Raw genomic sequence first — 26,055 nt, 5'->3', positions numbered from 1 at the left:
TCACGTCATTGTCCGACAACGAATCTGGTTCCCTTGTGCTGTTTTTTCAATTGTCCCCAAATATGGAAGCCGCTGGGCGACAGGTCTCGGCTGTATGGCGGATGTTGCAACGTTTCCCACTTTAATTTTGCCCCTTTTGTGTAAACCCCGTCAGCGACGTGGGGACAGGCATTGTCATGGATCAAGTTGACCCCATTCTTCAATTTTCCACGTCGTTTGTTTTTGATTGCGACACGCAGCCGATTCGGTGTTTCACAATATTAGAAACGATTGATAGCTTGTCCAGGTTTAGCAAAATCGATCAATAATGCCCCCTGACGATCCAAACAAGGTCAACAGCACCTTTCCGGCGGAAATGACAGCATTTGTTTTCTTTGGGAGTGGTGAATTCGAATATTTCCACTGTAAGCTTTGCCGTCGTGTTTCAGGCTCGTATAGTAGTTGCACCATGATTCGTCCCCAGTCACAATTGCAGACAAAAAGTCGTCACCCTTGTTATACCGGATCAGATGAGTCAAGGCAATGCCGAACCTCCCCGTCTTCTGACGGTGGTTCAAACGTTTGGGCATCTATTGCGCGCACAAGAGCCGATAACAGAGATGTTCATGAATTATGTTGTGTACCAAACTGTGACTGATGTTCACAGACTTTGCCAGTTCATCAATACTTATCTCCCTTTCTTGTCTAAAGAGCTCATCAACCTTAGCAATTGTGTTGGGGGTGTTTCCACGGTGGCTTTGCCCCGGTCTTGGGTCGTCTTTGCAACTTTTGCGCCCTTCTTTGAACAGTTTGCTCGAACGCTTCACAATGGCCAATGAAATGCGATGTTCACCGTGAATGAGAGATGTCTGTGTGCTACGAGCATGCCTCGCAGATAATGAAGCGCACCATTCTTACGCGGGTTGGGTTGACTCACTTTCATTTGGCTCGCCCTCGTACATTAGAAATGCTTAGATATAATGGAATATAGAAATGCGAAGATACAGCTTGATAAAAGGCAAAAAAGTGTCACTAGAAACAAAGTTCCCTGCGCGCATACACAAAACCTCGCAACAAGATGTTTAAATATACGTATAACTATCCAATAAATCTACGTATCTACGCAACTGGCAACTACGGCGTCGATTATAGTAGCACTAGAGGAGAGATGCTGGTAGAATTTGCGGAAAGGAATAACCTGCAAATAATGAACAGCTTCTTTAGGAAGCGCCCTAACAGAAAGTGTACCTGTAAAAGCTCTAATGGTGAAACAAGAAATGAAATAGATTTCATGCTTTCTGCCGATCCCAGCATAGTGAGGGATGTTGAAGTGTTAGGCAGAGTAAAGTGCAGTGATCATAAGTTAATGAAGTCTGAGATTCACCTCAATTTGAAGTATGAAAGAGTAAAATTGTTCAGGAAGAAACAGGCCAACCTAGACGCAGTAAGGGTAAAAGCAGGCCAATTCAGGCTGCTACTTGCAAACGAGTATGCAGCCTTAAAACAGATAGATAAAGATAACACAGATGTAATGAATGAAACTGTAACTAGGATGGCGTCAGGTGCAGCAACTGAAGTGGGAGGTAAGGCACCAAGGCAACCAGTAGGCAAGCTCTCCCAAGTAACAAATCACCTTATAAAGAAACGACAGAGAATGAAGGTTTCCAACTTAAAAGATAAGATAAAATTCGCTGAACTGTCAAAACTGATCAACAAGCAGAAAATAAAGGATATTCAAAATTTTAATGTAAGAAAGACTGAGGAAGCCGTTAAAAATTGACGCAGCATGAAATCAGTGAGAAGGAAACGTGGAATAGGACAAACCAAGATGTTTGTACTGAAAGATAAGCAGGGTAATATCATCAGGAATATCGAAGGTACAGTAAAAGCTGTGGTAGAATTTTATACTGACCTGTACGGTACCCAGAGGAGCCATGATACCTCCATTCGAAGCAGTAATGAACAGGTTGCAGAACCTCTTTCTATAACAAGCGATGAGGTTAGGAGGGTCTTGCAAGATATGAAACGGGTAAAAGTGCCAGGAGAATATGGAATAAAAGTCGATTTATTCAAAGATGGTGGAGACATAATGCTTGGTTACTGGAAGAATGCAAACATTATACTAATCAACAAAAAGGAGACGTTAAATATTTGAAAAATTATAGGCCCATTATAGTTAGCTTACTCGCAGTATTATATAAAATATTCAGTGAGATCAGTTCCAATAGGATAAGGGCAACACTCGACTTTAGTCAAGCAAGGGAACAGACTGGCTTCAGGAAGGGATACTCAAGAATGGATCACATCCATATCATTAATCAGACAATCCAGAAATCCGCAGAGTACAACGAGCGTCTATATGTGGCTTTCATTGATTATGCACAGGCTTGTCATTCAGTAGAGACACCAGCAGTCATACAGGCATTAGGTAATCAATGAGTACAGGCCGCTTACGAAAATATCTTAGAAAATATCTACAGAGATTCCACAGCTACCTTAATTCTCTACAAGAATAGTAGGAATATACCTATAGAAAAAGGGGTGAGACAAGGAGACACAATCTCTCCAATGCTATTCACTGGGTGTTTGGAAGAAGTGTTCAAGCTATTGAACTGGGAAGACTTAGGAGTAAGGATTGACGACGAATACCTCAGCAACCTTCTGTTTGCAGATGACACTGTTCTGATCAGCAACACTGGAGACGAGTTAAAACAAATGACTGAGGAACTTAAAATAGAGAGTGTAAGAGTGTGGTTGAAGATTAATATGCAGAAAAGAAAGATAATGACGAATAACCTGGCAAGGAAACAATAGTTCAGGATCGTCAGTCAGCCTCTGGAATCTGTGAAGGAGTATGTTTGCCTAGGTCAACTAATCACAGGGAACCCTGGTCATGAGAAATTTAAAGAAGTAGAAAATGGGTTGGAGCACATACTGCAAACATTGTCAGCTCCTGACTGGAAGCTTACCATTATCATTAAAAATCAAGGAGTGCAATCAGTGCATTTTACCGGTGCTGAGATATAAGGTAGAAACTTGGAGGCTGACAAACAAGCTTGAAAAAAAGTTAATGACCACGCAGGGAGCGATGGAACGAAGAATGCTATGCATAACGTTAAGCGATAGAAAGAGAGTGGTTTGGATCAGAGATGATACCGGTATAGCCGATATTCTAATTGGCATTAAGAAAAAAATGAAGCTGGGCAGGTCATGTAATGCGTAGGTTAGATTACCTGTGGACCATTATGGTTACAAAATGGGTGCCAAGAGAAGGGAAGCGCAGTCGAGGACTGCAGTAGACTAGGTGTGGTGATGAAATTAGGAAATTCGCGGGTGCCAGTTGGAATTTGTTGGCGCAGGACAAGGGTAATTGGAGATCGCAGGGAGAGGCCTTCATCCTGTAGTGGACATAAAATAGGATGATCATCATTATCTAAGAAGTCAATGTATATAATACGTCAAAAAAGGTTTACATGTTGAGCAATCCTAGATTCACAGATCCCAGAATCCTAAGGCCCGCGGCCCCGCCCTCCAATCCCCCTGATGTATCGCGCGCGACCGAGGATGGCGCGCTACCTCCCAGCTTTTCTCCCTTGCGCACACAAGACTGAGCTACCATTGTCGGCTCACCCATGCCCCCGCCCCCCTCCACCGGTCCTTACGCTTTCACTCGCACATATAGCATGCGGCGCGCGGTTAGGATGTTATCGCCCTTGGACTTTATAGGGAACATGAGGGCTACAGCGCGAGCGATGGGAGGAATGCGCCAGGAGTGTCCACATAATTGCTACCGTAATAATATAGTAAGAGTATATATCCGGTAACTTAAGCATCCCATGGCCCATTACTCTGCGCAAAAGAAGAAGTAACAAAATCGCATTTTCACCATGCGACAATTCGCTGCGTCGCAACAATGTCTTTTTTTTTTCTTTTGCGGGGCGGGGACACCGAAATTTTACAAATACGCAAAGGAAAGCATGTTGGCTACTATCGAATGCTTACATTGGACACCTAATGTGGCTACCGAAAGATTATCGAAGAAAATGTGAGACGCTTGGTGCACAGAGAACCATACGCATACTTCTCGGTATCCTACACCGGCGAGACACGACTTTCCGGACAGGTTACGCCCAAGCGAACACGTTGCAGTCCGCCGAGTCTCCACAGTAATGGCGGCGAGGGACCATTTTTTTTTCTTGTCTACTAACCAGAAAGCGTCTAAAACTCTGCCATGCGAAAATCCACTCGACCATAGAAAAACGAATGCGCACTGAAGTGCGCCGAGCGGTGATCAGGGCGACACGAGAAAAACGCATGCGCTCTGGCGGGCTCTGGCAGCCTGCGGGCAGTGAAAACAAGGAAATTGAAGAGGCTCAATGTGTCCTCGTGCATAAAAGTGAAATCAGAAAAATAAATAAGAACGTAATTACCTTTTCTGGCTTTAGCGTCCTGACATGGATGCTTTGGCGAAGGTGAGAAAAATGTTGATATTTTTTTCTATGACATGACGCCACAAACGAACGACCACAGCGCTTCGCCTCATCGGACTTCACTGCGTGCTTTGTCAGCTTGTTTGATAGTTCGTTGATTTGGTTTGTCTCGTTGTGTGGTCCGATGAACTTTAGAAAAGTCAACGCACCTTTGGCATCAAATGTTTAATAGCGGCGAGAATTTGGAGTGGCGCCCTCTCGCGAGGGACGTCACGGCAAGGACGCCGCTCGCTCCGGCTCGCTCGGCTGCCGCGCGCGCTCGTTCCCTTCGTGTATGCTTGGGGTATGGGTGGCTCGAGCCGTACTTACTGAAGGGTACGTCGGCTTCTTTCTGCTGCCATGCCTGAACCACATTTCCTTCTCATAAAGCGCGTGAGTCAATCAAATTTGCGGCCTGGATTTCGCAAGCTGTGTAGCGTTGAAGGAGTCTACTGGCATTGCAATGGATATATGCGCCGTGTCTGTCCATAAATTTTGCGTAAAAGGAATGTCTACAAAATTCAACACGCGAAGTTGTGTATGATGCTTCAATAAACACTTCACATTCCCTAAGTATTTAGCTATGAGAGACATTGCATTTTACATGGAAGGAAAATCTTGATAATTGGCGTCAGCATGTTATCCGTGTTAGACACTGCACAGCGAAGCTATCATCGTGATTCTTATTACTCTGGTGAGTTGTTCTAGTCAAATACGGTCATTTATTAATGCGCAGAAGAAAGAGTTAGGCGCGCATTCCTTATGAAAAAGTTTGCTGCTACTTTCACCCATCTCTGAAATAGGCCTCCAAAAAACGAGTTGCTCATGGCTGCTAACACTACGGCGTGTCATGTAGAGTATTTACGTAGTTAATTCACAAGTACCATCGTAGCAATCATCTGAGAGAAAAGTTTCGTTGTTAAGGTCGAGAACCAATCAATTGCAAGCGATGAAATGTTTCATAGTGGCCCTCAGTAGCCTTTAAGGACAATATGGCACACCCTTGATCACGCAACCGCAGCAACCGACTGTCAGTATGGCAATCGAGGCACGCTTTGTTCGCGAAACCCATCAGTTCACTACAACTTCGAATTGAAACCATAAAGCATTTTTTTTACAGCGCCAATTGGAATGGCTAAAGTATTTTCGAGCTACCACAGCGCGGCTTAGATTGCCCAGAAAAGGAAAATTCTAGCACTTTCTGTCTCACCATGTCTCGATCCAGCATCGTTTAATTACACAAATGGAGAACTATTGGCTTCGTCGGTATATAAAAGAGAACGTCGCTCAACTGCACGCAAAATAAAGTTTGCTCCAATCCAATCGCAATCATTCATAAAGAAAACACCGCAAGCCTTGCATATATTTTCACTTGATTTCTGACCTTCCACAGGGGGAATTATGATATCTTCAATATGTCCCATACTACTAATGATTGACGCTTCGACTTCCTTCTGGCTGCAACCATGCGGTCCAACAGGCATATGTCACTAAAAAATTTAGGCCGAGCAGCCTGTGTCAGTTCGCCAAACAGATTCGTCATGTATATTCCTCAAGCAACAAGCACCAGTAAATTTCTCAAGTGAGTTGAACGTGTAGCACAGGAAAAGGAATATATAATGCTACATTCCTTTTTGTATTCTGTAAATAGCTGTGAGCCTTCGTTATTTTTACTTCACATTATCGTCGTTTAAAATAAACACTTGAAGAACCGTCTAATTTTGAGAAGGAGTTAAAGATGCAAGTGGTGCTTGTAGAATCTAAACTGCAGTATTAGTTAAGTGCTCATGTTACTGCTGAGCGTTTCTGTGAAGAAATGCAAAAGTTCGATAGTATACCATGAACTACTCGTCGTGAGCAAACCTGTTTTAGCGGATTAAAATCCACGCAAGTGTTATAGAAGTCATAAAGCCAGCGTTTGTGACATACTTGTTGCGCCGTGGCAGGTATGGTATCATAAATGGATTCTTATGTGCCATGTTTTAGCGGTTGTCGATCAACGCATGAAAAACCCGCAATGGACTGGTCTGCGTTCCTTCGGCTGGCATTGTAGCATTGCCTTTCAGAGCTGCATTGTCGTCTAAGAAATAAGCTCGTTGAATAAATTTTCGCAAATGAAGAGGTCGCAAAAATATATTTGAGACGACTGCCATAAGTATAGAAGCAGAGAAAACGAGGGCGAGCAAACGAAAACACCCCGAAAGCGTCTTGGGGGTTTTACGAGCCAAAACCACTTTCTGATTATGAGGCACGCCGTAGTGGAGGACTCCGGAAATTTCGACCACCTGGGGTTCTATTAACGTGCACCTAAATCTAAGTACACGGGTGTTTTCGCATTTCGCCCCCATCGAAATGCGGCCGCCGTGGCCGGGATTCGATCCCGCGACCTCGTGCTCAACAGCCCAACACCATAGCCACTGAGCAACCACGGCGGGTCAGAAAGCGTCTTGACACCACCCGAACTGTAGCAGACGACAGGCGCGAGTCCGTGTCCTGACGTCACGCATGCGGCGCTCGGGGTGCCCCTGTAGTTCGCTCTCGGAGCTAATAACAAAATTAAACCCACAAAGTTCCGGAATTGAATGTCTAAAGCACGACTTCGGAAAGGTCAATGCACCTTTCGCGTCAAAAGTTTACGAGAACTTTGTACTCATAAAGTTTCGGAATTGAAATCCATGCGCTTCCTAGATTCCGCAGCCACCGCGAGATGCCGTGACGAGCCCGCTCGGCATCCAAACGTCCTTGAATCTTTGTGCTCGGATGGCACTCCTTGCGGTGCATGGGCGTTGCCACGAAATCCAGCCTGAGTTCGCAATGTTCGCGCTGAAATGTTTTTTCGAGGGTCAAAAAGAAATTCTAGACGAAATCCAGAATACTTTCCGGCTGGATTTTGTCGTCGGTGTTGTTTTTGTCGCCGGTGCAAAGAGCAAGAAAACATTTAGGAGGGAGGGAGGGGCTGAAGCCCTATAAGCCCGCCCCCTCTTCCGCCTCTGGCTACGCCCCTGGCCGAGGTTGCCAGCGACGCAGGACACCGCCGACAAGGCCAGCGGGACTACCACAGCCGATTGAACTTTCTTGCCAGCCATTTCAGATATGGATGGATTTGTTGGGACCCTTTCCGACGTCAACATCTGGAAATAAGTGTATCTTCGTGGCCACCGACTACCCGCTACACCGAAACGAAAGTGCTGCCCTGTGGTAGTGCAGGTTAAGTTGCGAAATTCTTCGTCTAGAACATCCTGCTGCGACATGGTGCCCCAGAAGTCCTCATCAGCGACGGAGGAACGGCCTTCACGGCAGAGCTCACCCAAACCATTTTGCAATATAGTCAGACAAGCCACAGGAGGACAACTGCCTACCACCCGCAGACGAATGGTCTTACGGAGCGCTTGAATAAGACCCTCGCCGACATGCTTGCAATGTACGTCGACGTCGAACACAAGACGTGGGACGCCATTCTGCCGTACGTAACCTTCGCTTACAACACGACGGTGCAAGAAACAACGCAGATCACGCCGTTCAAGGTGGTTTAGGGCAGGAACCCTACGACGATTGACTTTCGATGCCATGCTGCCCTATGTCACTGAGGAAGAAAATCTCGACATCGCCGCCCATCTCCAGCGCGCCGAAAAAGCCAGACAGCTCGCTCGCCTACGAATCGAGAACGAGCATGCAGAGGACCGACAGCCGACTCTACACAATCTTCGGCGACGCTTCGTCGTGTACCAGCCCGGTGGCCGTGTTCGGGTCTGGACTCCGGTACGCCACGAGGGCTTAGCGAGAAACTGTTTCGACGCTATTTCGGACCTCACAAAACCATCCGACGCATTGGCGCACTCGACTATGAGGTCGTGCCAGACGGCATTTCGCAATCACAGAGGCGCTGCGCGCGACCTGAAGTCATCCACGTGGTGCGTCTTAAGCCTTTATACGCCCGCTGACGAACGTTGTTATTTTTTCCCCTTTGTTATGCGTGGTTTTGCTTTCGCTTTTGTGTTTGTAGCATCGGTACGATGTTTTTTTAAGGGGAGGAGGAGGGGGTGTTGACAGGTGCATCTTTATCGGGTGACCGCGTTTCACCGTCTAACAAATGTTATCGCTCAGCGCAGGGCGCGCCTGCCTGTATCGGAAATCTCTGGATTGTTGTCGATGGTTTTGTCGGTTGCCTGTCGTCACTGAATCCTTGTGTAATCTGATTGCACGTATGTGTGACGCGAAATGTGTTGAACTTTCTGGAAGAAACGCGCACGCCAGCCATTAGTCTGGAACCTAGGATGACTCACGTTATAAAAGCCGACGCACTTCGCCCGCTGATCAGATTTTCGAGGATCGCCGACTATATAGAAGCACCTGTACCTATACAGAAGCACCTATGCAGGTGCACCTGTATATATGGTCTGCCTGTATTTAAACCCTCCCTGTAAGAACCCTCAGTAGAGGGTTGACAGTATGAAGAAATAAAAAAAAATATGTTCGCCGCTATCGTTGTGCTTTGAGTGTCTCTTTTCCTGGGCACAAGATCGCCCAATAAAGTGTTAGTTCCGCCATTCAGAGCCTTGCTGGTGTGTTCTCGACCGTCATCACCACATCGCAGTAGTATCGTTTGCAAACGAGATAGACTGAAAATTGCTGAATCCCAAAATGTTATGGTTACTCACAATTTAGACTACCACGATTATAAAGTATATATATATATATATATATATATATATGCACTTTCGATAAATGTTCTGTACCTTTGAATAAACTTTACGCTACTTTCACACGGACCTTTCACATGGCAACGTTGTGAACAACGCGCTTATCCTGAATGCGCTGGTGAAATCGAAACCGATGTCCGTGGTTATACAGGCGGACTGTTTGGCGCAGTAACACATGTGCACACATTCTGCCTACGTAGCCTTGACCGCGCTGCCACAGAAAGTTGTCGCCAGGTTTATAGTAGGAGCTGCCTTCCATGCTGCGTCGCGCACATAGCTTTCGATTCTTCGGGTGACACTGCCACATATGTTGTGGCTGACAAACCGGTCAAGCAAAAAAATAAAAAGAAAAAACGAAAAAAAAACGACAAGAGCCTCACTTTTAGCCTTGACAACACCACGGAAACGGCTCTTAATTTTCCCTGGATTGAATTTCACCACTTGGAGTTTTGCAAGGTCCACAGAAATGTACCTTTCAAGAGCGGTAAAGCCTTCCACGCCTGTCAGATTGCGTGCGCAGCGGTTGGGAAGCGCTCCTCTGACCACGATGGCTCGTTTTCACCACAAATGTACTGCGTTTCGTTAAGGGAAGGCTCGTCGGCGTTGGTGGACCTCGTGGAAATGTTCGGTAAGGAGCGGTCACGTAGGCAGAAGAAAAGCTATAGTCGGTAATAGGCAAATAATTCAAAACAAGTTCCACCCACAAAAGCGCAGTCCGCCTGCCCTTCACATCTGAAAAAGACCCGAGCCAGCCAATTCCGCTCACAGTTAAACGACTTTGCTCTGCTAACGTTAGTGCTAGGCTAATCAGAAAGTAAAAGCTTGTTTTTAAAGCTAGAATATTAGGCTGAACACTGATACCAGGATCACGCATAAGGTATGCTGAGACGTTGAGGCTTTAACCCAAAGCCAGTGGCACAAGGACAGATCTGTAGGGACAAAACAGGCGTTATGATCACGCTAAACCACTCGACGCCTTTGAAATACGCTAAGCTAATTCACTGGTACATCTTATGGGGTCGTCTAGAAGTTAAACCCAGTGAAGCCGAGCTTGTTCGCCGCTCTTCTACGCCGTACCTATCTCTCGAGGCACAGTAAGTTCCTCTTGTGAGATCGATGCCCGAATTCTGTTTGCCTGAGACCTTGCAATCGTATGTGCTTCTGGTGTGATTCAGGAATTCGAGGCTGGCAATAATGTTTTTGCATGCGCGCTGTTATAGTGTTTTTCTTTAAGTGGAAACGGCAAATCCAGTGTCAAGCAGACACCTCTTACTGTTTGCTTGCTCCTTGGTTTGCTTGTATCGAGTAAGACGTATAACATGGTGGATACGTTGTATAACATGCAGTGTATGCACCAGCATTGATACATACCATAGTTGTACGCGTGGCTACGGGAGAATAAATTTTCTTGTGATCTGACGTAATAGTTCGGCGGAAACCCGCAAGGTGCAGAGAAGTAATTAATAAAGGGAAAATGAAACATCCGCCCAATCGTAACAATTGCTACAAAGGAAACCGACACGGGTTCCTCGAAAGGAAAGCCTCGCAGTGGAAATTATGTTTAAGTTTAACAGCGTACATATAATCTTCTTATTCTTATTTTTTGTCGCCTACTATAGGAGAGCATTACTTCTTGCAGCCAGCCTCAGGCAAGTGACTCTCCATGAAGCCATTCTTTTCGCATTCTCCCTCGCAGTATCGGCGCAACAGGTGATCGCTGAGAGGCACTTCATTAGGCGGGAATGTTTCCGTCGGGATAGTTCTTAATGTGCGCTCATTCGCCTACCCTTCGGCTACCGGGTGGGTGCACTAGAAACCATCCCGCGCGCTTTGAGGTGACGATGACATGTTGAGCCGATACGCTTGGCCTCGATCGCGTAGCGCGGTTCTCTCTCCCAATTTCTTCTTTTCCCTCCGTGAAGCCGTGAATGAACGAAAGAAGGCACGTGCCCACAGTGTAGGCGACCAGCAGGTTGGCGGCGCACGCGGCGACCAGCGTGCCCAGCAGCAGGGAGGTCACGTCTCCGGCTCGGCCGGGCGCCATGCCGCTCAGGGTGCCCAGCACCACGGCCGCCGAGCCCACGTTGGCCGAGCCGCACAGCGCGGAGGTCAGCACGTGCCGGGTGCGGACCTGCGAGGAGGCGAGGAGGTGTCCAGCTTTCGCCCGTTCGCCACTCCCCGCTTCCTCTCCAATCGCACTTTACCCCATGTTTTTTCCTTCCCAAACAAAAATCTCTCTCCAATCGCGATTCTACGTAGATTGCCGCCCAGCGCCCCCCCCCCCAAATTTTCGAAAACCTCTCATTACGCGCGGAAAAACAAATAGCTTACATCGTTCCTGTCGTACTACCTTTATTATATCGGTACTCGTTACGAAACTGTATTCCGTGCCATAAATCGTTATTATCCATCGGTTACGTTGGCGCAGACCATGCTTTGCAACCTTCCCGGTACCGCTGCCACCCCCCCCCCTTGCCGAAAGAAACAGAACACCGCAATGGTGGCTAGTAGGGGAGGAGGGAACATTGCGGCGGGCAGCTCGTGGTCCGCTCCGCCGCGACGAGTTTGTAAGCACGCCATCGGCGTTCCTACCCAAGAAGGAACTTGCATTTCTTGATCAATAAGGCAAGCGATTACCACGTACATGATATGTTGCGTCTTGCGCATGTTTAATACGGACATTAGCGACGTCGTTTTCATGAACTAACTTCAGTTGTTTGTCCAGCCGCCTTCTTGTCGTTTTGTCTGTGTCTGCCTATCCATTGTTCCCATTTCCAAGTTTATTCGCAGTCTCTTGATATAACCATGTGCCAACTAGCCCAACAAGCCATCCTTTTGAATTCGCAGATCGCGATAGGCAACGCGTGGGCGACGCGTGGGCGCGATTCAGAGCAGACGTCGCGGACAGACCTCCGCTCATGCAGGGCTTCGTTTCCATATGTGGTATCGGTGGACGCGCTCGCCGTAAGGCTTGTCGACGGCGTCATCGGTAAACAGACGGCGGCGCGCGACTCTGGCGCCATTTCGTAACGGTGCTGGCCAAAGGACCCAGGAAAGAGCGCTCTTTCCTATCCTAAGGTATCCCTTGTTTGCGTCTTGCCTTACCTTACCGTCTTAATAACATGAAGTGGAAAGCGGAGGAGGGGAGTATGGCGGAAGAGTGAGGAGGAAAGTAGAGTGCCACATGAGGCTACGCAATGGGGCCATAGTATTTGTAATATGATTCTAAAGGCTGTTTCACATGCTGCGAATGGAACGACGAAAATCGGTGCAGTCGCACGCGTCGCAATGCGATTTCTAGAGGGCCCATTTCACATTATTGCGATTTTAGCGATGCGTCTGGTGCGACGCTCAGGGTTTCTTACTGCCAGGTTTCGTGGCACACGGTGCATAATTCTTTTGTTGTAATAAATATGACATTTACTTTTTAATATTGTTGACTTCTTTTATTAGGAGCAAACATACTATGCGTGTTTTGTAATTTAAAAACGTATTGAAGTTGAGATTTGTTTTGGCGTGCGCAACGGCGGTTTCTGGAGTTTAGTGCGGTGAGACACGACGCACGTAAACGGCTGTTCGCAGCTGGTTGTTCAGCGCTGTGTGTTGTCGTATCTGCCTTCTACGACCGTTTCGTTCTGTCTGCGCTACAACAACCTACAAGCTGACCTATCGACAAGTTCATATAGCTACCCTCAGCGCATATGCAGTATTCGGAATTCGGCCGCCACGAAGTCGTCGTGTCAGCCCAACGAGATCCTCGCGCTACCCGCGCTCGGCGTCAGTTTCTGGGGACAGTATGTGAGCATTGCTCGTGATGGCGCATATGTGGTTCCTGCTCCTAGCCATATTCTTGCGCCAAACGCAACAACAAGCACAAACCGGAAGCCCGCGCCTGCCCCTGAACGAAGCCGCAAATGATTCGTGTGATTACTGAACGTGGAATGGAAATTGTGTTGGCATTCAACGTTAGTGCTAGCCTGGTTCGTCCATCGCGGTGCGTGTGCTGCGAATATGGGATTCCTATATTAATATTTATAAAGTGCCTCATAATCAGAAAGTGGTTTTGGCACGTAAAACCACATAATTTTTTAATATTTTTAAAGGTACAAAAGCCGATGAGTCAAATTTTTTTAGCAGTTACCGTCACTTTTGTAGAAACCTGTACCTTGTATCATAGGACCCTATAAGACACGCTTCTCGTCCACTTTGTTGTCCTGTGTCTCGCGCTGGTAGTATATTCTTCTAACAAGAAGACCATATCAATACGTGCTATCCATAATGCAGGAATGTAGGCCCATGGCAGGCGCACTTGCCGTAGGGTTTTTAACCTTTCTGCTTGACCTCGCACGCCGCTCACGGTTAGCCTGTTTTCTGGAGATAAACATAATTAATATATCAATAATGTTGTTAGATATTATAGTTTTTTCACTGTAACTTATAGCAATCAACCAGATTCCTATGCTAGTCATGCGTTTAACCTGTATTAGATCAACATTGTTACGACATGCTTATGGGGGTCATTTCAAACTAGATTGCTCAGCAAGAAAAAGTGCAAATCAAAGCCTCAATGTTTATTCCTATCTGGTATTCGTAAACAGATTATATTTGCAGAATTTTATGCCTGCTTGCTTTGCCTGCAATTCAATGCCCAAACCTGGAAAAATTTATTCCTTTTCTTGCTGTCGAAAGGCTGGTTCAATGTCGATAGCAAGCTACAATTATTCATTTCGAATGTGTTAAGCAATGACTATGCCTCTAAGCTTATCAATGCAATTTTGTTCCATGAACACAAATAAATTTTCTTTTTCCCTCTCATTAACAGCCATGGAACGAAACTGTTCACTCTCATAAGTATCAGGATGGAAACATTCCGGAGTTTGTCCTGAGTATTTGTCCGCGTCCTAAGGTGTGCGTGTTTGTATCAAGTTCTGGTGTTGCAATCGCTGTGATGTACATATCTTTTTAAATATGTTGCAATGAACTAATTTATTGAAGTTTGTTTTCAAACCTAAAAGATGTGGCCATGCAGTAACGACCACATTAATAAGCAAAAAAAAACTGCAGATTCAGTGCACTTGTTGGAGTCTATGCGAAATGAAGCTTTTTTCAAGTGGTCAATTAAATGCTGCTAAAGTGACTGCGATATATACAATTGTCCTATTTTTTCAACAAACCAACATGTCATCTTTTGCAAGGTTTGTTTATGCACCGCATAAGTCACAACCCTTATGTCTCGTAATGTGTGTGCACCACACTGTTCACAAACTATACCACAATGCAAACGGCAGTTAATGTAGATGCGCCCTGCGAGACAACACCATGACGTTTGTTGAGGAAGGAATGATGCGAGGTGTATGCAGATAAATGAATGACATGTGCTTATGTACTTACTTATTTATATACCTGGCACGCTGAAAGGTCGGAGTATTAGGTGAGGGGGAATAAAAAGGTTGTTAAAAAAGGAAGAGGGGCACAAGATTATACAATACTGAACAAGCAATAACAGAAAAAATTACCGCCCATGCACCTGGCACAGATGGTAAACCGGTGAAGCTGAAATGTGCGGCTCTACTGCTTATCACTGGGTTGATTCCGACAGTTTACTAAAGTATTTCTGAATTACTGGTTACGTCTGTGTTGCTTAATGAGGTTACGCACACGTTTTGCGTGGGCTTATTACATTGTTTATTTTAAATGCCCCACATCACACTTCGCATAATCACCATCATGGAGGGTGCAATGAGTGATTCATTGTGTTAATCCGGTGGGTTCATCAAAGTATTTCTGAATTATGCTACACGTTCGTGTTTCGTAATGCGCTAACCATAGTATTTATGACTCGGTTATGCACTGTGTATAGTTACCAAGTGACACACCGGGGCCGCACATTTCATTTAATTAAATACAGGGACACATTTTTGAACCTATTGGGAAGTCGGAGAGAGACTGCTGCACGCGCGCTCTGCTGCGAGAGAGAAACGACGTCACTATCGGTGTAGCCATTGCCCCGCCACACCTTTGCTGTGAGATAATAATGACATCATGATCTTGTATTAACACCGTCCCCCTCTGGGTCCCTTCTCTGCAATAATGCATAGATAAATGTATATGTTTTAAATGCATAAGCATTTCTATGTCTACCCAACAAGAAATTTCTCCCGTCTGTCATGTAAGACGAATGCAATGGCTCGCACCCCCCTGAGCGCTGGATCATACCCCCACACTAGGGTTTTTGTGATCGGAGCACGAAAGTTTCGCCTAGGCACACGCAGTTTCGCTGTAAAAAGAACGAATACCTTTCTGCTAGAGACCAAGACGATGGTAAGGCGCACTGAGAAATGAAAGTTTATTGAACATGCCGAGTAAATGCTCGTTGACAAGCAATAAGTTGAAGTTACACAAAAAGGAGAAGCAAGAACTTATGTGTGTCCATGCTGATCCCAACAGGAAATGCATCCCTCTCTGAAAGTGTAACAGAGGCCATTATGACACAAGATTCTCCCAGTGTCTTTACATCTACAGCTTCCATAATTTCTCTAAGCAGCCGATCTACGCAAAATGCTAGCTTTGGACCCTCGGTATCTGAGCGTGCATTGTAAAGGAAGAAGCTAGCATTCTGTGCAGATCGGTTGCCTAGAGAAATTAGGGAAGCTATAGATCTAAACACGCTGGGAGAATCTTGCCAGCATGGCCTCCCTTAGAGATGGATGCATTTCCTGTCAGGAAACGCACATTAATTATTGCTTCTCCTTTTTTCTAAGTTCAATTTATTCCTTGTCAGCCAACATTTAATCGCCATGTTCATTAAACATACTGTTGTTAAATGATCTATCTCTGTTTTCTTGTTCGTCCTATTTGTTCTCTTGTGCCATTTGCAGCCAGGCTATTCTTTTTTTTTTGACAGCAAGAAGTCACATTAATGGCCCTTATTATGCTTCTGTGTACCTTATAAAATCTTTTATTTGGGCAATGTTGCCAGAGTGTATAGCGTGAAGCACTAAGAACAGGGCATGCTAACTTCTAATTTGAAGGTTTATTGTGAAAATGCAGTGATATACAAAGGTTACCAAAAAGTAGTACACCAAGAAAGGCTGATGAAAACCAGTGCTTGATGAATCCAAACAATGAAAAACAGGAAAGAGAGAAAATACAAATAAATATGCAAGTCCAGGGAAAGAAAGCATTGTGATCACCAACTGCGCATGCGACTACCTTCCAAGAAATAAGCTTTTTTTCAATGTGAATGGCATAGAACTGGAACATTGTGCTTGCATGAGCAAGCTGTCAGTCTGCTCATTAGAGAAAGAACAGTGTTTCTTGAAAGGTGCTGGCATGCATGATTGGCGATTGTAGTGATTTTTTTCCTGCACTTGGAATTTTTGTCTGTGTTTTTTTTTCTGTAACATTTTTATTTATGTTTGGTTGCTTCAAGCACCAATTTTTACCTGGCCTTCTTGCTATCTTTCTTTTTTCTCGTACAATGTGCCAATTGCCTCATTTTCACAATAAATCTTAGTTGCAAGTTAGCTCTCATTCTTCATTTGTGTGTGTGTGTTTGTGTGTGTGTGTGTGTGTGTGTGTGTGTGTGTGTGCGCGCGCACATAGATTTGGATGTGAAATCAGGGCCTCAAGCGGCGGCATAGTTCTGCGCAGCCTCATGAATTCATTATTTACAGCGCAACAGAATGACAATAGACAAGACCGAAGTGAACGCACAGAGTGCTTTTATCTTGCCCATTGTCTATTTTTTTCGCTGTATTTAATAATGAATGCATGCCAACTCGTCCAGATTTCATTTCTTATGTTGGCCCCATGAGCTCGCTTATGTCATAGAATATCTGCATCGTTACGTATTGTGTAATTTAATTTCTTGGCCATGTGCTTGCAAGCCGCGTGTCAATCTCCCGATTTTCCTGACAATATTGTGTGATGTGTAGGCCCTGACAGTTTCTGGTGAATCCATGCAGGCATGCAGGATATTGTAGACTGCAAATTTTGCACTGCAAGTCGCGATTTCCATAGTATCCTCTTGTCCACCCCAATGATTTTGAGATTATTCTTTTCACTGGGTGTAGAATTTGTCCTTCGGCATGGCATAATTATTTCGCCCACGTGCTGGTTCTGCAATCTTGGTCTTACACTAGCCAAGGCTTTCGGGCTGTTGACTTGCGGATATATTTGTCCAGCTACGTGAATGACAATGTGCAGTCTGGGATATTTCTTGATTCTGGTCTTACTGCTGATGTCGATGTAAGCTGACTTATGAGAAAATGAAAGGCCATTCTGGCTAAGAAAGTCTTAAATTATGGGGTTTTACGTGCCAAAACCACTTTCTGATTATGAGGCACGCCGTAGTGGAGGACTCCGGAAATTTCGACCACCTGGGGTTCTTTGACATGCACCTAAATCTAAGTACACAGGTGTTTTCGCATTTCGCCCCCATCGAACTGCGGCCGCCGTGGCCGGGATTCGATCGCGCGACCTCGTGCTCAGCAGCCCAACACCATAGCCACTGAGCAAGCACGGCGGGTTGGCTAAGAAAGTCTGCCATGTCGTTGACAGCTTGTTGCATGATTCTTTATTTCTGTATAAGATATCTTTCCCATAGACTTTAGTACTCGATGGACTATATTACTTCTTGTAGTATGCCTGTGTTGTTGATATGGGTGGGCGAAATTTACCTACAACCCTCACCTGAAATTCTCCTTCTTTCAAAAAGTTGCGATTTAACTTACGAGCTCTACCACCAATTTTTCGCTTATGGTTCCTCCTATTAGAGTAGCATGAGGTACTATATTAAAAGCCTCTTAATTCTTTTATAAGTGGTATTACACAATCCTTGCTGATAAACTTACTGCTGCTTATGGCCCGCTTATATCTGCCAGAAAGGACAGCCATTGAAAAAGGTTTTCTTTCTGCTTTGTGCATGTAGTATGAGCATTCATATCTTTTGATATTTATACTTCTGTAGAACCAGCTACCTGATAGAGTGTTTACTATGTCTGACCATGCTTACTTGTGAAGCGCTGTTAACAGTAAATATCGATGCAATGAATGTTTACACATTCGAAATATTAGGAAAGATGTTTGTTATACAATTGTGCCCTTTCCTTTCGATTGGCGTTAGTGTTGCTTGTTAGATTTTGCATGTGCATGCCCCCTTATGCAATAGTCTTTCAAAGCTTAAGGATTCAATAAATTATGATGAACTAAATCAAAGTGGAACAGCCTTTTTTTTTACTGTTGACTCACATCAAATTCTGACTTCCACGGCTGGCAATTCAACCCCTTACCTTGTGTTAGCTGCAGAATGCTATAGCCACAGTGGCAGGCGAATAAATATAACAATTTATTTGTCTATACAGATGGTTTTTTTTCTTGCCTATATGTTGATAAAACTTGCAATAAGTGTCACTGCAAAAAAATCAGTTAGTGGTTCTTTATTGAATAAACTGCACATTGTGTATAGTTGAAATGCAGAAATTTCTTTTGAAATGCCAAGATGATATGTTCTTGCAAGTAGCATGGTACTTCATTACTTATAAAGGCAGTAATAACAGAGGATATCGTTCTATGCGTTTACACACCAATACATGTGATCACAAACTTTTCATATAGTGTTATTAGAAACATGTAAAGCACGGATGTTTCTGCACACTTGATTGGCTGTGGACGTGCAAGAACCGTTTATTCTTGAAAGATTCACAGAAAGTAATGCAACTGGCTCACTTCATTGCACAGTTTTATTTACTTTTCTTTAACTTGTCTCTACCGTTTCGTCTACACAAGAAGAGGCTGTGTGCCTGCATTTCGCATTGTTACACGAGTTTTACATGACGGTGCAGGAGGTTGTGTTGTCAATGTGCCACTATAGCAAGCCAATAATTTAATAACTGTAGAGTTAACTACCGTTCAAAGCAAATGTTAATACAGGTGCAGTAAAGATACAAAATCCGCACAATATTCAAGGTTTGTTGGTTTATGTGCTGCAAAAAAAATTCTCCAGAGAAGAGATGCAACTTAACGTGCATGAAATATTCGATAACAAATTGACGACGCTGTTTATTCTAAGCCCTAGAGTCAATGCTATCCTAGAAAATTCATTACGATAGCCCGCGCGTTGGCCATGCCAAATTTCGTAAGTAAGTCAAATAAGATGACCTTTCAAGATGCATTGGCAAGTTCACGCTTAAAACTGACAAGAAAATGCGACTGAACGGTAGCGCGTTCAGCACAACGTTGAAACGTCGGGTAATTTCCTGTCTTGTCGTTTGCCCTTGCCGAGGTTGAAATTAAGCTGCTCCGTATGCGCCATTTTTGTATGCTACTCAACAATAGAAGTTTGTGACGACCCCGAAAGGTCATGTCGTTTCATGAGGATCGAACACATAACTCGCAAAGGCGTAGGAAGCAAACGTGAAAATGCACTTCTTTTGCTGCGTAGCGTGTCAACGAACGCATAGAAATGGAAGAATGGAATCTGCGGTACAAGTTTGTTGTTCGCCTATGCACCGAATTTGGCAGCTCACGTCACTGCGCATTGCAATTGTTGAGCGAGGCGCCATTTTACAAAACAAACTGGCGAAATAGCTCTCCGCGCAATTTTGACGGAAAATCGCAGCGATTGCTTCGACGGTGCGACAACCGCGGTTGGTCGCAGCCGAAACTCGGGCGGGTGGCACTGCGACGGCGATTTTCGCCGCAAACGACGGAAATCACTTCTGCTGCGACGAAAATCGAATCACGTGAAACAGGCTTAAGCGGGACGCGAATTGTGTAGTACTTTCTGGAAGCCAGGCGGGCACCAGCGATCACACTGGAACCTTTGACGAGTCCCGTACAAAAGCCGACGCACTTGACCCGCGCATCACACAGATTTTCGACGATCACCGACTCTGCTCCCCGCTATCGCTGTGCTCGAGCGCTATTTCTTAAGCAACGCTGCGCTCCGTTTTCAATGCGCGGCACGATATGGTCGTCCGCGCGAGCCAATGTTCTCGCGAAATGAAAGCACGTATAGAGGTGCGCTCAGATTTCCCGTTAGGGAGTACCGTGATTGCCGATGTATTATTATTTTTTTATTCTGCGTTTTGCAAGGCTTACTGATGGAAAATAGATGCGCGAAAATGCGCACGAGACACACATTCTGCTTTGAGAACAAGAAAAATATTTGTTCTCCGAGGGGACTACAATAACTTCGCGGAATGAAAACCGACACTGTGGCCGCAATGCACGCGCACTCACCGCGTGGCATAAAAAGAGAGAAAGAAAAAGACAGGCATTTATTCTTAAATATAAATACACGTAATATGTACCTAGGAATACCATTTGAGTGGTCCGATCACAAATACCAGAGCGCGAAGTGGCAGGAGCCACCCCGCCGAGGAGTACTTATCGCCAGCAGTTTCCAACGGCGCGATTTTGACGCAGCCCAATCCACTACGGTCGCAGCGCTACCACACTATCTTAAGGCGACAGCGTTAAAGTCTTTTTTCCTGCGTTGACACTCACGGCAGCTTTGCACGTAACGCTTCGCCGTGGTAGAAATCCCTTACAAAAATGACTTTAGACTGTCTATAGAAAGTCTATAGACTTTTTATAGACGACCTTGCCTTTCTATAGATTTGGACTATTGTTGATACAGAGTCTATAGACTGTCTATAGACGAAAGTTGATAAAGTTTCTATTTCTTTTTGTCTATTGGCAGTCTATAAACGGCCTATAGAAAGAAGTCGATAAGGTGTTCGTTTCTTTTTTGTCTACTTCCACTCTATGGACTACCTATAGACGAAAGTAGTTGCAGTCTCTATTTATTTTTGTCTATTATTTGTCTATAGACTTTCTATAGACGAAAGTCAATAAGGTTTCTATTTATTTTTGTCTATTCGTAGTCTATAGACGGTATATAGAAAAAAGTCGATATCGTGTTTGTTTCTTTTTTGTCTACTTCCCCTCTTTAGACTACCTATAGGCGAAAGTCGATACAGCCTCTATTTTTTTTCTTTATTATTTGGCTATAGACTTTCTATAGACGAAAGTCAATACGATTTCTGTTTATTTATTTTCTATTCGCAGCCTATAGACGGTCTATAAAAACTTCGATATGGTGTCTGTTTCTTTTTGCCTACTTCCCCAAACAGACACCTATAGACGAAAAGCAATACAGTCTCCATTTATTTTTGTCAATAGTTTGTCTACAGACTTTCTATAGACGAAATTCGATAAGATATCTATTTCTTTTTGTCTATTTGAAGTCTGTAGAAGGTCTATAGAAAAGAGTAGATAAGGTGTTTGTTTCTTTTTTGTCTAGTTCCCCTCTATAGACTACCGATAGACAAAAGTCGATACAGACTCTATTTATTGTTCATTCTTCGTCTTTAGACTGTCTATAGACGAGAGTCGATAAGGTGTATATTTAATCTTGCCTATTCCCACTCTACGTAGTTCTTCACACACACACACACACACACACACACACACACACACACACACACACACACACACACACACACACACACACACACACACACACACACACACACACACACACACACACACACACACACACACACACACACACACACACGCACACACACACACACACACACACACACACACACGCTCCAGTCACATTGCGTGTAATCGCGGGCTACTTCACGCTTGGAAAAACACTTCTATGGAGCACGTGTTGAACAACAGAAAGCTGTATCGGGAGTTTCTACTGCTGCTCTACAATTTCATCATGGAGAATTTTCATCTAATTAAAAAAAATGAGGAAGAAATTAACACTATAGAATTATCTAATCAGGGGAATTCAAAAAAAGTAATGTGAGCATCTCCAAGCGATGACAAACAACACTAGCTTGGTTCTCTCCAGCTACGTAGCGTTTGCATATGTTAAAGTCTGGCTCAAATTAAGTGAAACAGTCCGTATACTTCTTTGCAATTCCAATTATTTTCCACGGTTTCCAATATCACCACCGGTGAAGGCCGTAGGGTGGGACGTCACCAAAGGTCATGTTAACTTGTGCGAACAGCCCGCATGCCGATTGTGGTAAGGCGTGAGATGAAGTATAAGACAGCCGATTCTGTAAAATTCTTATTGCTTCAGGTTTACAAGGCTTCTAGAGATTGACAATAGACGAACATCGTTAATCTGGGCCCAATCTGTGTACGCTGTAACCAAGCGCCTGCAGGTACCGGTGGATAATACGGAGCTGCGTTTCATTTAAGCCACTGAAGTTGTATACAGCTGAGATTTCTGTAGAGCCTATTTGTAGACTGAAGTATACACATAGTGTGTACCTCCGCATTTGTTGACCACATGATATGAGCTACGTAGTCGCTCTCGGCAATCCCAAGACAGTCCTCACAGTTGTCATAGCATGACATTTGCGGCAGTAGCATAAAAAAGTAAAACACCGATCCAGTTATCATAATAAATGTTATGAACGCCAACTTTAGCTACAGGTGGATTCCAAACAGGCATCCTGCTAACAGCACAGAGACTCGTAATATTTATAGCTGACAACGCGGATTTTGTGAGTGTGCGATGAAACCATGTCGCGCATGTGGTGTGCGCGTTGTGTGTCGTCCGATTCTCAGATAGTTTTCACATTGTCTTCATATCTCGGCTGCATCACTAACGTCGAGCGGTTTTTCGTTGACTGATATCCTGCACCATAAACCCATCAGTGTCTCATTCACATAAAATATGCGCCAAATTCTTTGAGCCCACCCAGTATTTCGCAGGCGCTATGCCTGCGCGGCCACGCATATGAGTACCTCATCGCTGTACTGATTGCTTTGACCTATCATCGGAACGAATAATTTGCACTAACATACGTGCGGGCATCACATTTGGCGGTACGCTGGAAGAAATGCAACAAATACGCTGTATTACTCATCGTCGCTGGCGATAGTGCAAGCGCCTGAAGGGCCCTATTACGGCTCTTATAAACAGCGAATTCATCTATGTGTACGTTCCAGTCTCATACGATAGCCCACAGCATTTGTAATACAACCTGCCACTGCCATTTCCTGAGTACATGGCTCAGATATGGCCCATGTGCTTTGGGAATGCCATCGCCATGAGGAAGAAGGACAAGGAGGAAGGGGGAAGACAACAGCAGGACCCTCTGAAACGGGGCGCCTCGCTGAAAGATGGCAAGCCGCCCTCCTCAGCGAGGCACCCGAAGACCAGCAGTGGGCCGTCCAGCGGGCCAGGGCCGTTGCCGAGGGTCTCGGTAGATTTTCTTCGGGCAATGGACCCCTGGCAGCCTAGCCCCGGGCACCAATATCAATAATCGTTGGACAAATAAAGTTTATTCCTATCCTATCCTGCCAGCGCATTTCCTTCGTTAATGAAAAAAAAAGACGAAAAATGGAAAAGAAAAGCAACCCGTTCCGGCACGCATGACGCGCAGAGAGAGACATAGAGACCAAAAAAAAGGGGGGAAAAAAGAAAAAAGGCGAACAGACTCCTCGGAGTGCGCGCGCCCTGGCGCGCAGGGCTCCTGCGCCTACGCTTTAGCCTGCGCTAAAGCCTGTCAATCTCCCAAAGTAGCGCCATTCACTTCCCTCCTCCTCCGCTCGGCGCGGCCTCGACGGTGGCGCCGCTGGTGGTGGGCCTGCCGTAGCAGACGACGGCTAACACGCTACGGGAGGAAATCCGCGGAAAAGTTCATTCGAGTCCTGCGGAGCAGTTTTTTCAATCTAGATCTTGCTTTGTCAGTCGGTAACTGGCCTTAAGAATGTCGTGTCGGATTTGCGGAAGAAATAGAGAAAAGCACCATTATTCAAGGCGTATTTAAGGCGTAAAGCGCGCGCACGTTGAAAGTTCGTGTTGCTGAAACACGACACAAGCACGCGGTGTGCTCAGACACGCGAGTAATTACCAGAGTTTCAGGTTTTGACAGCGCGAAAGTATGTGCACGTGGTTTCGTAGGTTAATTTACGTACCTGCAGGATGCTTTTGTTCGGCCGGCGCGTGAGAGATTCCGACTGTCTGCGGTCAGCAATGCCTGGCAGCAGGGCCGTTTCTGTTCCGCGCCTTTTACAGATGTACGTAGCTCATGCACAGGTTGTGGTGGCCATGAGCAACGTTTTCACACATAGCCGGTATAGATAATTTTAACAACGTACCAGCATATGAAATCGTTATTTATTTATTACAGTGCAAATGGCTAGAATTTGATAGAAGAGAAAGAAGGAACTTGATGGGACAACTGGAAAGAGGTTCAGAAAATAATTATCCCCCTCCCTCATTGGCACCAGCAACACTTTTGTTGAAGTGCTAATTTTATCTCTGTGTACTACGTGCGTCTGTATTCTTTTGCGTTGTAAGTTTTCACAAGGAAGCAGTGTTGCGTTAACTGGAACAGTCAAGGCACACAAGACAGAAGAAAAGTTGATTCTTGGGTTTTACATCCCAACACCACGATCTCATAAGGCACGCCATAATGGGGGCTCTGGATTAATTTTTTTTGCAGCTGGGGTTCTTTAACGCACCCCCAATGCACCGGACACGGGCCCGTTTTGACACGGGCGTCAAAAGAAGAGGTTGGAGGAGCTGTGTCACTTCACAAAGCCGCGCGTTCTTTGCCACTTGCTCGAAGTCAGCCCGCCCGATCTTGTGAATCCACACTTTTCTTCGTTTTGCGTTGCGCCCGGCGGATGGTAAAACAAAAAGCTTTTTGCCGTCACTGGGTCTGTTGTGGCAACCGTAGGCGCAGCAGCACGGCATCGCAATTAAGCACTCGGCCCTAACACATTGTATAAAACTACCGCGCTCCTTCAAACCGCCTGCCGTACTTCGTCGCGCAGGCCCAAGAATGGGGGTCGCAGGCCCAAGATTGGGGGTCGCAGCGCGCTGGAAAGAAAAGATATACAAAAGCGCGGCGCCTGCTCTGCGCCAGAAAGAAAAAAAATATACAAAAGCGCGGGGCCCGCTTTCACGTGACACAGATTGGCCAATGGGGGAGCGGAGGAGGCTGGGGCGACAGGAGGAGTGGAGGAGGAAGCGCCTGGGTGAGCGGGGTGGCGGAAAGATCTAAGAATGGCGCTACTTTTGGAAAATTGAGGGGCTTTAGCCTGCGCAATAATGTAGCGCTATCTGTCCCCGTCAATTTGAATTATCAACGAGTGCGCCAGGCACGTAAACGCTTGTAGCGGTGTGCGGTGTCTGCCTGAACGTTGGTGTCTGTGTATGCGTGTCTTCTTTGTGGCATTACACGTCAACTACGCTGCACGGTAAGCTTTAGCAAAAATGTTTAGGGTCAATAGCTCATGATTAGCTAAGCGCATTTCGTAGCGCGAACCGGCTGCATGTAGCGCAGGCGACCCGGGCATAGTGTCGGTTTCTCGTTTTCATGATTTGAGAACGCGCTCTTGTTCAGACTTCTGCTATACGGAATGTTTTACGGCAAGCGATAGCTCACGCTTGTTGATTTTAGCGTCATAGTTGATGTGCGTAACAAAGGAAGTACACCATGTTTTAACTTGATACTGAGCTGCCACTAAGCGGATTGTGTGTATTGGGCAGCGAGTGTGCTAGATCTCATTTCGTGGCGCTCGATCCGGCAGCGATGAATGCTGCGCCGCATGTGCAGTGAAATTCTCGTGACACGCTTTACATATATATCCCGAAATGGTGTTAGCATGAGGAATTTTCAAACAGACAGGCATAGTTGAATAACTGCTAGCGTACTGGGATGAAAGGCCGTGTTTGCGGGGCCTTCATCAGCAGTGTGTGCGCTGTCGTTTTCGTATAGTTTACAAGTAGCAGTATTCTTAAGGTTCCTGGCAACCAATCTAAATAATTTTGTGAAGTTACCGCAAGTAAAACACGAGACTTGAACAAAGATCCAGATTCACCCAATCTAAATATATGCAACCACAAACGCTTT

At 45.3% G+C, this 26,055-nt stretch overlaps 1 protein-coding gene across 7 annotated transcripts in view; it reads right to left on the bottom strand.

Annotated features, from left to right (window-relative positions):
• The window catches only part of LOC135920337 (uncharacterized transporter YutK-like), a 278,506-nt gene that overhangs the window by 15,897 nt on the left and 236,554 nt on the right, over positions 1 to 26,055 (bottom strand). For all 7 annotated transcript variants that reach the window (XM_065454550.2, XM_065454549.1, XM_065454551.1 and 4 more), the window contains one exon: positions 11,099 to 11,279. In XM_065454550.2, coding sequence (XP_065310622.1) covers positions 11,099 to 11,279 — 181 coding nt within the window. The remainder of the gene's footprint in view (positions 1 to 11,098; positions 11,280 to 26,055) is intronic.

This window comes from Dermacentor albipictus, chromosome 1 (assembly GCF_038994185.2).
Source record: "Dermacentor albipictus isolate Rhodes 1998 colony chromosome 1, USDA_Dalb.pri_finalv2, whole genome shotgun sequence".
NCBI lineage: Eukaryota > Metazoa > Arthropoda > Arachnida > Ixodida > Ixodidae > Dermacentor > Dermacentor albipictus.
This window is presented reverse-complemented; position numbering and strand designations above follow the sequence as displayed.